Consider the following 12,582-nt stretch of genomic DNA (forward strand, 5'->3'; position numbering starts at 1 on the left):
AGACATCGATGTGAATAATTTTATATGTATTTTTCATTACAATATCTATTTTAGAATGTTTATAAGGATGACACTTGGGCTTTAAAATTGGTAGAATTCTCTGGCTGCCAACGTCTGCATTTCCCATTTGGTGATACCAATAATGATTCATCCATTTTGTCAATATTTTTCATGACTTTGAAGGGATACGAGCAACAAAACCACAAAAGGTTACTTTCGTGGGCGGCACAACTTTCGATAGAATGGGACCCGATGCTAGCTTCTTATTGGTGGAGCGGATGTAGCGTCTTGTGCGGAAATACTGGGATGGCGGTTAGATGGCTTTGATGCCATTTGATGTTTTGAGCTGGTTTTCCACCTAAAAAAATTTGTTGGAAAATTGATTGCACTAATTAAGTATGATTTCTGAAAATCTCATTTTATTCCATGACTCATCAGCTTCCATGAGCATTGAAATAGGCTACATGAACACCTTTGTACAATTTTCCATAAAAAAAAAAAAAAAACTGACTACAAAAGAATGGATTTAGCTGGTTTTGCATCTGAACTCTTCAAATATGCAGTTTAAAATAAGAACTTCTGAATACACTGTCAAATAATTTGCTGTATTTCTTGAGCCATGGAGTATTTTGAAAAAGAGTATGTTACAACTATGATATTAAGCACCTTGGAACAGTTTACATTGTGAAGGAAAATGTCTGCTGTGAATAAATTGAGCTTTTTTTGGTCATCCTTAAACACTCCAGTTTTCTTGGGTGACCCTGGATTTTTTTTAATTATACAAGTTTCCAGGGAATGCACACAGCTCCACCCTGACATATATAATGTTTGAAATGTTTGAAGGTTTGAATACCTGCAAATTAAATGGACTCAAAGATAGCCATCTTTTGTCTGTTTAGCTGTAAAAATATTCAGGAAGTGAAAACCGTTTTATCACTGCTGATTTCTCTAGTAACAAAAGTACACTGCATGTGTTGAAATAAATTTATATTAGTGTTACTTGCATTTTTTCCCAGCTTTCTATATTGATATTTTGAACATGTTTGAATGGGTGTAGCAAGTATATGTAAATAAAAAAAATGAAGGTGGGAAAATTTCTTTAAGGTCTCACTTTACTGCATGCCAAAATTTGGCCAGGGTATGAATAATTGGACGTCATTACTACAGACGCTAGATACCCTTGAGAAGATCGGCTCTCACCTTAAAACTGATCTTTATTTTGTATTCGACGCCCTCCTTGAGAACAAAGGCCTCCTTCTTGAAGGATTCCAAGTCTCCTGATGGAAATGTGGAAAAATTAAATGGGTATCAAAATTCACTATCAGGTATACGTATAAATCATGATGATCACAGTCATCGGTACTATTACATTGCTTAAAAAAAAAAAAAAAAAAAAAAAAATCACGGGTCACCAAAAGCATTATTATGATTGTTTTTGTTTTTTTAAATTAAACATGAGGTGTGTTAGAAAAGTTATACTTCAAACGCAAACTTCATCTATTCCCCTTCGATGTAATCCCGCCTGGAGTCTATTGCACTTTCCCAGCCTTCTCTGCCATGCCTTTATGCACTAAAGGAAGGACTCTTCCAGGCTACTCCTCATTGCCACTGTCATAGCCATCTTAATGTCATGCACATCTTCAAAAAGGGTCCGCCCCTTGAGTTTAGGAAAGAGGAATAACAAATAATCATCATCGCACAGAGCAAAATAGGGAGAGGAGGGAGGTTGCTCCGATCCAGGAATGTTCTTCTCAGCGAGGAGCTTTCGGATGCTTACGCCATTGTGAGTAGGTGCATTGTCATTGTGAAGCAGTGAGGAGTTGTCCTGCCACGTCTCGTCTCTTCTCATGTAATGAACCAAAACGTTGCAGGATCTCTTTGTAGACATGCTGGCTAATCGTCTGGCCTTGTGGCAAAAACTCCCTATGGACCATTCCCCGCACATAGAAGAATGTGATGAACAAGTCTTTGGATTTGTTATTGAAATGCTTTCTTCAGCCTTGGCAGGGTAAGATTCTTGAACTGAAAGCTATGGTGTGTGGCTTCCCAATCAAACTCGAAGACCCATGAATCGTCAGCTCTGATGACTCTACTTTGTAATTCTGGTTCTGGTTTTTTACAAAAATATTTTCAAAAGTCAATAGAGCTTATTATATTTAGGTATGGATGAAAAATAAAAATACAATCATAATGTATAGTCATATACAGGTACATAGTGGTAAAAATGTATACATATACATTTCGATATGCTATTTGATGTCTTATGTTACACATTTATATATATATAAAACGGTAATGTGCGGCCCCAACCTGAACTCTATGACCTCCTCGGGGAGCTTCGCATTTTACGAACGTTAGCGTACCATGCTTGTTGCTACTACAAAGACCAGAAACGACTGCGCATGAGTTTGTTTAAACTTAAACTAAGACAAAAAATGTTGACTACAACGGCTTGTTGTTCAGCTGCTTTTAAAACAAATTTGTCAACCTGGACGTTAAGCCACAGTCCGAAATGATAGCTCGCCTCAGTGGCTTCAGGTGGGTATAAAAACAATGTGAGCTCAAACTATGTAATACGACATGAGAAAAAAAAAAGTGAGCGCGTACACAATTGAAATCCTTAGTTTTTTAAAAATGTGGCCATTATGCTCGTATCTGCATAGTTTGAGCTCATGTTGTTTTGATAGCCACCTGATGCCATAGTGAAAGATGCTCCAAATTGGAGCCGAACCCGAGGGGGAGAAGGGGTTCATACACTGATGTTCAATGTAGTAGGAGCATCATAATGATTATGAAATCTATGGTTATTAAAAATATAAACTATAATTACATGTTGAACATATATTTTCATCTAAGGTTAATGTTATGTTGCCTATATTTAATATACAGAATTAGCTATTTATTCACTGTATTGTCTGTGCTTTCATCCTCGATCAGGCTGTGCCAAGATGGAATTTTAACATGATACACCATCTCATCCTGTACTTTCTACTTTGGCTAGAAACCATACCCCTTTTACTCAAAAAAGAGAAAATCTCGTCCAGTTGCACCACTTTTTCTTCTATTATTTCCATAACCTGACATCAGCACAGCAACAGCACTTTTTCTTTTACCATCATTATCGAGCATCAACACAAGCAGCATGTCTCTTTGCTCTATGCTGCCCAGACTGTGCAGGTGGACAGTATCTGTAATTATGAGTGTACCCCTTTAAGAGCCGAAGGTGGGCGGAGTCAGGTAAACTATCAGGAGAGCATGTGCTTCCTTGGGGGAAAAAGAAAAAAAAAAAAAGTCAGGCTGTGGTTCACTGCTGGTTTGGTTTTCATGCACGGTGAGAATGTCTATGTATTTCTACTCGTGACAAATTTTACGCGTGTGATTTTTTTGTGCTCGACTGTGCAAATTTGAGAGTGCGATCGCGCCAATCAGTCACAGTGCCTGAAAATACCATTACATGACATTCCCTGACCCAAGCCAAATATTTTTTTATTTATCGGACTTTCCAAGACCTGGAAAAGGCAGCGTTTCTTTCCATGATATTCCAGAAATTCCCTGACCCATACGAACCCTGGGAAGAGGTTGCGCTGTGCAACCAAAACTCTTGGAATTAATTTTTTTTTAAAGTCATCAATGATGAGTTCCACAGCGATGCACCAAAGGTAGCTTCTATGGATCTTTTTCGGATTGGAGATGAGTCAGATGCTCCTTTTGAAGGCTTGGCCAAGGATGTGTAATGTAGTGGATAAATTACTCTATGCACCAATGTTATGCACAAATATTTAATGCAGTGTTAAATAGCTTATATTTTTAAGACTGTAATATGTGTTATCAACAGTGTTAAAATGTTGTGCCATCATTGAGCAATTATTTTAGTTGGTTGAGGGATTCTGTTTTGACAATTTGAGGGACCAGGACGAGCGTGTCCTGTGGCCTATCCCGAGATTATATTACTGCTACATCAGCATATGCACAATGATTATTATTAAGGATTGTTATACAGACACTTTTTTGAAAAACAATGCAAGTACAAACCTAACAAAATATAAATGCAGATCATTCCTAATATTCTGAACATATGGGTAGCGGCAAGTTGGTGGTGCGCATTGTACATTGGTAGAAGGGTTTTTCAGATTTTTTTTAGGTCAATTTTGGGACGCATAATACTCAAGGAATTACGGTACATGTCATTTCTGTCACGTAAGCGTATGAGGCAGAGACAGTTTGTCCTAGTGGGGTTGCCATAGTTGGCTGTGACTGTCATGTGTGCAGCCACTTGACAACGATCGCTGAAAGGAAAAAAAAAACAAAAAGAAGATGAGCACTGCCATTTTTGGAAAACTGGACAGCCTTTGTGGATAGAGAAAGTTCTGCTGTGTGTCTACTCTGTACTGACAAAATTGCAATGATGAAATGCTCAAATATAAAGCACCATTTCAACACACGCCTTACCGTGTTTGCATGAATAATCCACATCCTTGCATCCCTCTTTAAACCTCTTGCACCACTCAAAAACATGCGTGACATCATCTCATCCCCATACACTGAATTTTGATTCTATTCCTAAATTTGGCTTCTCCACAAGGACCGTATATCATTGCACAAGATTACAAATGTTTGATAGAAAGAATAGACTGAGCTACTTGTGGCTGACCCCCACAAACAGAAGAGAGAAATTATCCAATAATTTATGGAAGATTTGAATTTAAGGGACACCCAGAGTGATCGCAATCCACAAGGGTCAATATTTTCTTTTTACTCCAGTACATCCAATTCAAAAGCACAAATTAGTTACTTCCTGATAATGACCAGCTGTATGAACAAAAGATTGTACTTATAAAAATATTTTGTTTCTCCAATCATGCCTTTGACAATTCATGTGGATTCAGGCCTCAGAGCCCCCAAAATGGAAATTACAGCCAAACTGGCTCCAGAACCTGGATCTGATTGATTTCCTGGCAAAATAGATTTGTAACTCACTGTGAGTACTCATGAAACCTTTGCAAGCACGAGCGCTTAGGGCCATATTATAGAAGTTATTAATTTTATGAGTTCAAAATCTAAATGGGTTGGAAAAAATTGCCCCACCCCCCCCAAAAAAAAAAAAAAAAAAAAAAAAAAATCAAATCTGGAGGTATCTTATTTTGAGAAAACTTATTCAACTATAGATCAAAATGTTTTACTCCTACATGTGCAAGATCTCTGGACTCATAGCAGAAATACATCTGAAATGCAAGAAAGTGTGGATGTTTGTAATTCATATTTAACACGTTTAGTGCCGTATCAAAGGGCTATTATTACTTCCCAAAGATGAGAAAAGGTTGTTTTCGTAAAATATGGCATCTATAAGTAAAGCATCCTGATACAGTATAACAAATGTTTGAAGTGATCCATTTTTACTATTATATACTGTATCACAAAGGAACACATTCAAACAGAGTCCCACAACGCACCTCGCACATTCACACAGTTTCCGGATGCCTGTGTAGTTTTGCATTCTGGGGAGCGAAATGGGAAATGCTGTTGGTGTACAGTGTTTCATAGTTATCACACAAAGAAATTATTACACAGCACTCTGGGCTGCACCGTGCATTGTTTGAAGCTTATAATTTAGCGCAACATTGGTACTCATTTTATGAGAAGTTCCAAACATCTGTTGGTAATTTAATATTAAATCTGTAGTATTACAGCACATCAACAACTACAGCGTAGACGTGGATTGCATTGATAATGCTCAAACAAAATATTGTCCAGTCCTAGTCAAGTTATTATGAATAAAGAAGGGGAAATCTTTGCCGAAAACCATCACTACATAGGATACGCTGGTTGTTGTTTATATGGTGCGGGAGGGGACTCACACTAAAAAGTATATACCCCAGCCCTTTTTCATCGTGGACAGATTTGAAACCTGCCAGCTGAGATACAAAAAAGCTACAGATATCTCTCTACAATTCAGTACAGTTTTTAGCACTTATCTTCAAATATTAAGTCTATATGACTTTGGGGGGGACTGAGCATGAGGCGCTTCGGCAATATGCATTTGTCAGAAATCCCTGGCTTTCCTTGTAAATGAGGACGAGATATGATATAAGTGAAGGATGTCGTAGCTATGCTATAGTTTAAGATTTTTTTTCTTGTTGAAAATACTAAAATCACATTTCTAGTATTTGCAACAAAAAAAAAAACTGGTCCAAAGTAGTGGAGATCTCCCCTCCCTCTGTTTTGTGTCTCAGAGCTCAGACACCAGATTAATTGAGTCCTCCATTTTCTATTTTTACTTTGCTGAGAGAATCTCTTGCTGTTGTCATTCAAATCACTCCACCTCCACATATTGATCGTGTCAAGATCACTGCGCGCTGCCGCCAAAACTGAACTTAATTCAGAAGAGGCTGCCACAGAAGAAGACTGCCAGCCTTTGTGGCAAGGTGCTGCGCTGTTGCAGCACATAATGAATGGGTTGGTCAGCAGTGGACTAAGCTGTATGAATTGGGGTGTGAAAAGCCCTTTAAATCGATAGTTTGAGATATTGGATTTACACAATATGAGCAGCTCTTCAACTTTAATAGTCCAAAGAAGGCATTACTGTACTACCTATATTATTTGCAAGGAAAACAGTTGTTCCTCATCTTGTTGGAGAAATTTAAGACAGAAGGCTGTTTTATGCATAACTCATTGTAGTGGGACTCACCTTGCAAGTCAAGCACCAGAGGATTTGGGGCACTTTCACACATCAGAGCCATTTGGGTCACCTGGACATTGGGAACACTGGGATCTGACAAGAATAGAACAGGAATGAGCTCGTGCAAATTTGATATTCTACATGAAATGCACACTATAAATGAATCCTGTCCAAAGTGTGTTTAATATCCATCTATCATGCGGAGAAGATGCATGAAAATATTTGAGCATATTCCCATTATCTCAGATTTTCCTATGGTTGTTCCACATGCGGCTGAATACAACCTTAAAGGGCCACTGACAGCCCAATATACGTTTTGAAATATATATAGTTATGAAAACTACATATATTATTCACTTCAATGTCTATACAAAAAAAAAAAAAAAAAGAGCAGAGAAGGTGTCAATGTGTAAAGTTGCAAAAGCCTCACTCGACATCCCAGTCGCGACCATATTGCCTGCAACGTCATTTGCAGATATCACACTGGGACAGTAGTCATTGAAAACATGTAACATGCATCGGGGCCAACGCCAGTTCCGGCGGCGGCAACCAACGCCAGGCCCGCCGGCGAAGAACAACGATGCCCCGAGCACTTACATACTTTATTAAGCTATTATGACGCTGACTTTTGTTACGTTCTGAGAGAAGACTTACAACTATTATTTTTTTTAAGAGCTCTATACACACCTACCTGTCATTTAGAACCCACAAAGCTCTTGTCCTTTGCACCTGTGCAATCTTTTTTTTACGACGAACCGGGTCTTTTGGAAACATTTGAAGAGTGAATCCATCCTCCAGATTCTTCATCAGCAATACAACAAGAAGGTATTTTGGCTAACACACAGAAAAAACAGCTAATCTTTTGCAGGTAAAAGGGGTGTAAATACGTGACCCCACCACTGGAAACGTCTGCAAAAAAAACTTCACTTCCTGCTTCTTCTTTAACACTAAGTCCGAGAGCAGTCACTCACATTTGATGAGCGCGATCACGCCCGCGCGCCGTCGCAATCGCAAATCTGTACAGTCGAGCACGAAAAATCACCCACCCACGCATTTCTGTCTGTTGCTACTGCACGAGACCGCATAAATGCTCAACCGTGAGTCTGTTATACCTTAAACCTGAGGTAGGATATGTCAACTAACGGCCAGTTACTCAGGTGCTTTTAGACAAAAAGTAATCAATGTTGTTGAAAACAGAGGAAACTGTCAAGCAGCACGGCAATTCAATGGGTATAAATCGAGTTTGGGATTGTAGAGAAAAATCAAAGGAGAAAATCCTCATGAAGAAAAAAAAAAAAACCTTATGCACATAAGTGGCTCATTTTCACAAAAAAGGAGGAGCCGATATACAGTATGTGTATATTCAGATTGCAGCTGAAGGGAGGGCAAGTGGCCTCACTATCAGCACCAACATTTAGATATTTCTCAAATATTTTATATTACACAGATTTCAATTAAGTTGAGTATTTTTTGGAACGTTACCCCATGTTAAAGAAGGAACACTGCATACTCGAAAGCATATTATACAGAACTAATTATATTATTTCTCCTGAAAATCAGCAGTCTGCTTCTGGCAACTTCAGACTTAAATCAACATAGTTACCATCATCTAACCCAGGGGTCGGGAACCTATGGCTCGCAAGCCATACCTGGCTCTTTTGGTGGTTGCATATGGCTCGCAGAGCCCTCATAACGACATATTGCATTTGATTTCTGTCAGGTAACGCAAATGACGGAGCGACAGTTTGTCCGAGTGGCGTTGCCGTGGTTTAGTGTGGCAAGCAACGCAAATAACGTAGAGGCAGTTTGTCCCAGTGGGATTGCGATAGTTTAGTGTAGCAGTCTATGTGCACAGGCGCAGAAGGGTCGAACGCGGAATGGCTCGGAATAACTAATTATGGAAACACTTTTGACAAAGGTCGCTCAAAGAAAAAAAGATGAGGTGTACCGAAGTTTTCAACAAGAATGGACAGCCTTTGTGGATAGGTATGGTTCTGCTGTGTGTCTAAATTCACAGATGGGGAGTATGCCAAAGCATTCGCACTTGATGTTGCCAATAAACATTTTGACAACTTCACATAAAGACAACATAATCAAACAAATAAAAGACATGCCTTTGGTCGGCAAGAACTGTTCACCATCGTACCATCATGATGGCAAATTACATTGAATTACGTTCGCGATTAACGGATGGATGTCTCAATGCCTGAATGAAGCTTAATCTAACAACATATGAAACAGACTATAAAGCCATCAGCAAAACCATGCAGCACCAGAACTCACATTAATGGTAAGAAGTGCTTTTGTCATCATTGGTTAGCAACATCATAATGTTATTTAAAAGAATTCAGAGACTTATTGTACTCTAAAAATGTTGGTTCTACATAAATGCTCAAATACACCTGTACTTAGTTTTTAAAATACAGTATGGCTCTTTTGAAATTACATTTTAAAATATTTGGCCTTTATGGCTCTCAGTCGAAAAGGTTCCAGACCCTTGATCTTACCTAACCCTCTTCTATTGGAGAATATATAGTCCCCTCCAAAAATATTGGAATGGCAAGGTCAAGTCCTGTGTTTTTGTTGTATATACTGAAGACATTTGGGTTTCAGATCATGAGATAAGACAAAATTAAAAATTTCCAACTTTCAATTCATGGTGTTTAAATTTAAATATGTTAAACAACTCAAGACAGAGCATCTTTTGTTTGGAGCCGCCCACTTTTCAACTGAACAAAAGCATTTGAACAGACATTTAATGAACTTAAAGTGAATAACATTTCATAGTTGGTGGCATAACCCTTAACATCCTCAAGCCTGCGACCAATTGACTTCACCAGACTTTTGCAGACATTTCAAATGCTTTTCCAGGTCTTTAATGCAGCCTCTTTAAGATCGTGTTTCTGAGGATTTCTTCCTTCAGTCTCCTCTTCAGGAGATAAAATCAGAATCAGAAACAGCTTTCGTGGCCAAATGTGTAAAAACACAAGGAATTTTTCTCCGGCAGTCGGAATAGGCTCTATTCGTTTAGGGTCCGGTGATTCACTTGACACATTGATTTAAAGGTTTCTGACATCAAGTGAATGCTCAGTCTCACAGAAACACACACCAACAACAGAAAGACAAACTGCATTACCAGATTCAGCAACTCCAGCACCGAGGAGGGCTTCCTTATATTTGCGTAAACTTTCATCATCCTTATCCATCTCATGAATCTCCTGCACAGTCTTTCGGGCAGGTGCCTTGTAGTTCACAAGCTCTGGCTCCTCATTTTCTGCGGCGATAGCTGCTAGCTGCTCTGGAGTCACATCATCCTCAGCCATTTCTGTTGATAAAAATGTTACACGGTACAGTAGATTGACAAAGAAAATGTTAAAAACAAAAGACAACAAATATGGACCCATCCTCAAGATGTACATTCCGGGAAGGAGGATACAGCTCCCTGGAGAAACAGATTGCCACAATAAAGAGGAATCCTGATGGACAGTATACAACCAACTGACTCTGGAGATGTTCTGAGCACAAACTATGTTAGCAGGTCCCGTATTTAAGATGCGTTTGCTGACTTCACTGTGACTGGTAGTTGACGTCACATTAACTCACTTCTCTGAAATTAGTCATGAAGAAGAGTTACCAAATCAGATGACTCCACACAAATACATTTAGGTGTTATAGTGCAACCCCTACATTAAATATATAAACTGATAAAGATGAGGGCTACATTTGTTTTCTTTTTGTGTTCCATAAGTAAAAAACTCTTTCGGCTTGTCTCGTCAGGGGTTGCTGCAGCATGTCATCTCAGATGCACGCTCATATTTGTTGGGCACAGTTCTTACGCCGGATGCCCTTCCTGACGCAACCCCTCTTGGGGACTGGAAGCCCCAGAGAGAAACTAATTCATGACCCCTGGTTTACAAAAGCAATGCTTTAACCACTGAGCTATGGGGCCCCCTTTTTGTCTTCCATAAGTACTATGATGAAAAAAAAAAAACAGATTTTGACAGACTTGATGCATCTGTTTTCTTTAACTAAATGCCATGTTGAAAAGAGGTTTATCAGGGTGCTTTTGACCAGTTTTAATACATCTGGTATGTCACATTACCACGCCATTTGTCATAAAATTGTTCTGTGTTTTGTATTGGGCAAATAGCCACACTACAAAAACGACACCAACCAAACCCTGCCTGATCATCACATGCTGTCACCAAGAGCATGGTCTGATACCACAGATCATCAGGGAGGCGGGAAAAGACGAAAGAGGTTAGACAGAAGGAAATCAGTGTGATTATGCAAGACCGTGAAAGTGAACCAACATCCGTGGGATGAAAGCGAAAAAGTGAGTTCCACTTACAGTAGTAGGGCCGGGCAATTCATCTATATTGAAAAAAATAAATAAATGATTACTGCACCGCGAAACCGGTTATTTAATGTCCAGTTGAAAAAAGGATGTGGCAAACCAGTCAAAACCAGTCAGTCATATGAACTCATTGGTGTATTAAAAAAAAAAAAAACAAAAAAACTTGTGGTTCTAATTTCCCACCGACCCTAAAATTTTTTACATCACGGATTAATTTGTTAGGGGGAAGTGGTTCTCCGTGACCACGCGTGCTCTGTGCGGTGCTACAATAGCACAGAGTTAAGTCGAGTGTTTGACAACAGTCGTGGCGGGCAGCGGTGTGACCGTGTGCCACTTCCCCGTGGACACCAATTACTTTTTTTAATCTTTGTTTTTCATGCCACATCGTTCTGTGTACATATATGAATGTGTGTTCACAAGCATCAGCTAGCAGCATAACTGCCTCATCCCATGTCATCACCCAGAGGTGCCTAGATTTTTTTATCCCAAGATCTCCTTTCTCAAGCATCCAGCTTCTCGCGATCGATGGGGTAGGGGGGGTGTCTTTTTTTTTGTAATGACCAATGATGAAACAGAATGACCAAAGATCGACCCACTACAAAAATGCAAAACACATTTTAAAGAACATTGAAGATTATGTAAAATGTATGTTTGTATGTCTTTCATAACCACATGAGTCAATATTACACAACATAATTACTGTAACTTTAAACATTTTTTGTAACTATCTCAGTTCACGTTGATGATCACTAAACACCATACAAGTGAAAATGCACACCTGGGCTGTGTCACTCACATCAGTGGATTTGTCCAACTGTAGTGAGAAACACACAGAATCTTCGATGTCCTTCCACTCATCAGCCATGGATTCACAGCGCCTTTACAGCTGCAGAGATTTTATTGAAGACAATAATTCCGCCTTATTTTTAAAAAGATTGGAACAACGAGTGAGGTATGCCTCTTTTACAATCTCTCAGTCTTGGAAGGACTTGGGCGTTGATGTGAAGAACTTGGAAATGATACTTCGGTGGCAGCTTTCGCTGTTGAACTACATTGTGTGAAAAGTGACTGCTGTGCAGCCAATTGGGATTTTAGTTTGTTCACTTTTCTCATTCTTAGCTTTGTATTTTCCATAAACAGTTTGAAAATGCCGCTCCACATTTCACTATACTGGCAGATGAGGTAAAGCACTTCGAAAATGACATCGTTAAAAAGTTGGCTGCCTCCCATTCCGTATGAAAGTGATACATTTTTGTCTTCTTTACTGCACCATCCATACTCATGTGTGTTAAGATTTCTTAAGCGAGAGCTTAAAATAGGGGGGAACTCACTGACATGTTTTCCTCCACTGTCGTTTGCACATGTGCTGTGAGTTAAAGTTTAAAAAAAAAAAAAAAAAAAAAAAAAAAACAGCTGATGTCTTTTTTTCTTTTCCTCCTTGGCACACCGTCGCAATCGACGCATTGAGCACCCCTGTCATAGCATTACTGAGGCATACAAAGTCTAGTTACATCTACATGTTTTGCCTTGTCTGATTTTTGATATTGTT

General features: G+C 39.0%; 1 protein-coding gene across 3 annotated transcripts in view; it reads right to left on the bottom strand.

Moving 5' to 3' along the window:
- Positions 1-12,582, bottom strand: part of LOC133506069 (rho GDP-dissociation inhibitor 1-like) — a 33,877-nt gene that overhangs the window by 7,135 nt on the left and 14,160 nt on the right. For 2 of the 3 annotated variants that reach the window (XM_061829806.1, XM_061829805.1), the window contains exons 3-5: positions 9,813-10,001; positions 6,686-6,769; positions 1,201-1,277 (exon numbers count right to left, since the gene is read on the bottom strand). In XM_061829806.1, coding sequence (XP_061685790.1) covers positions 1,201-1,277; positions 6,686-6,769; positions 9,813-9,999 — 348 coding nt within the window. In that variant the 5' untranslated portion in view covers positions 10,000-10,001. Of the gene's footprint in view, positions 1-1,200; positions 1,278-6,685; positions 6,770-9,812; positions 10,002-11,027; positions 11,051-12,582 lie in introns of all 3 variants that reach the window. The other variant, XM_061829807.1, reaches the window with a different exon arrangement.

This window comes from Syngnathoides biaculeatus, chromosome 9 (assembly GCF_019802595.1).
Source record: "Syngnathoides biaculeatus isolate LvHL_M chromosome 9, ASM1980259v1, whole genome shotgun sequence".
Classification (NCBI taxonomy): Eukaryota; Metazoa; Chordata; class Actinopteri; order Syngnathiformes; family Syngnathidae; genus Syngnathoides; species Syngnathoides biaculeatus.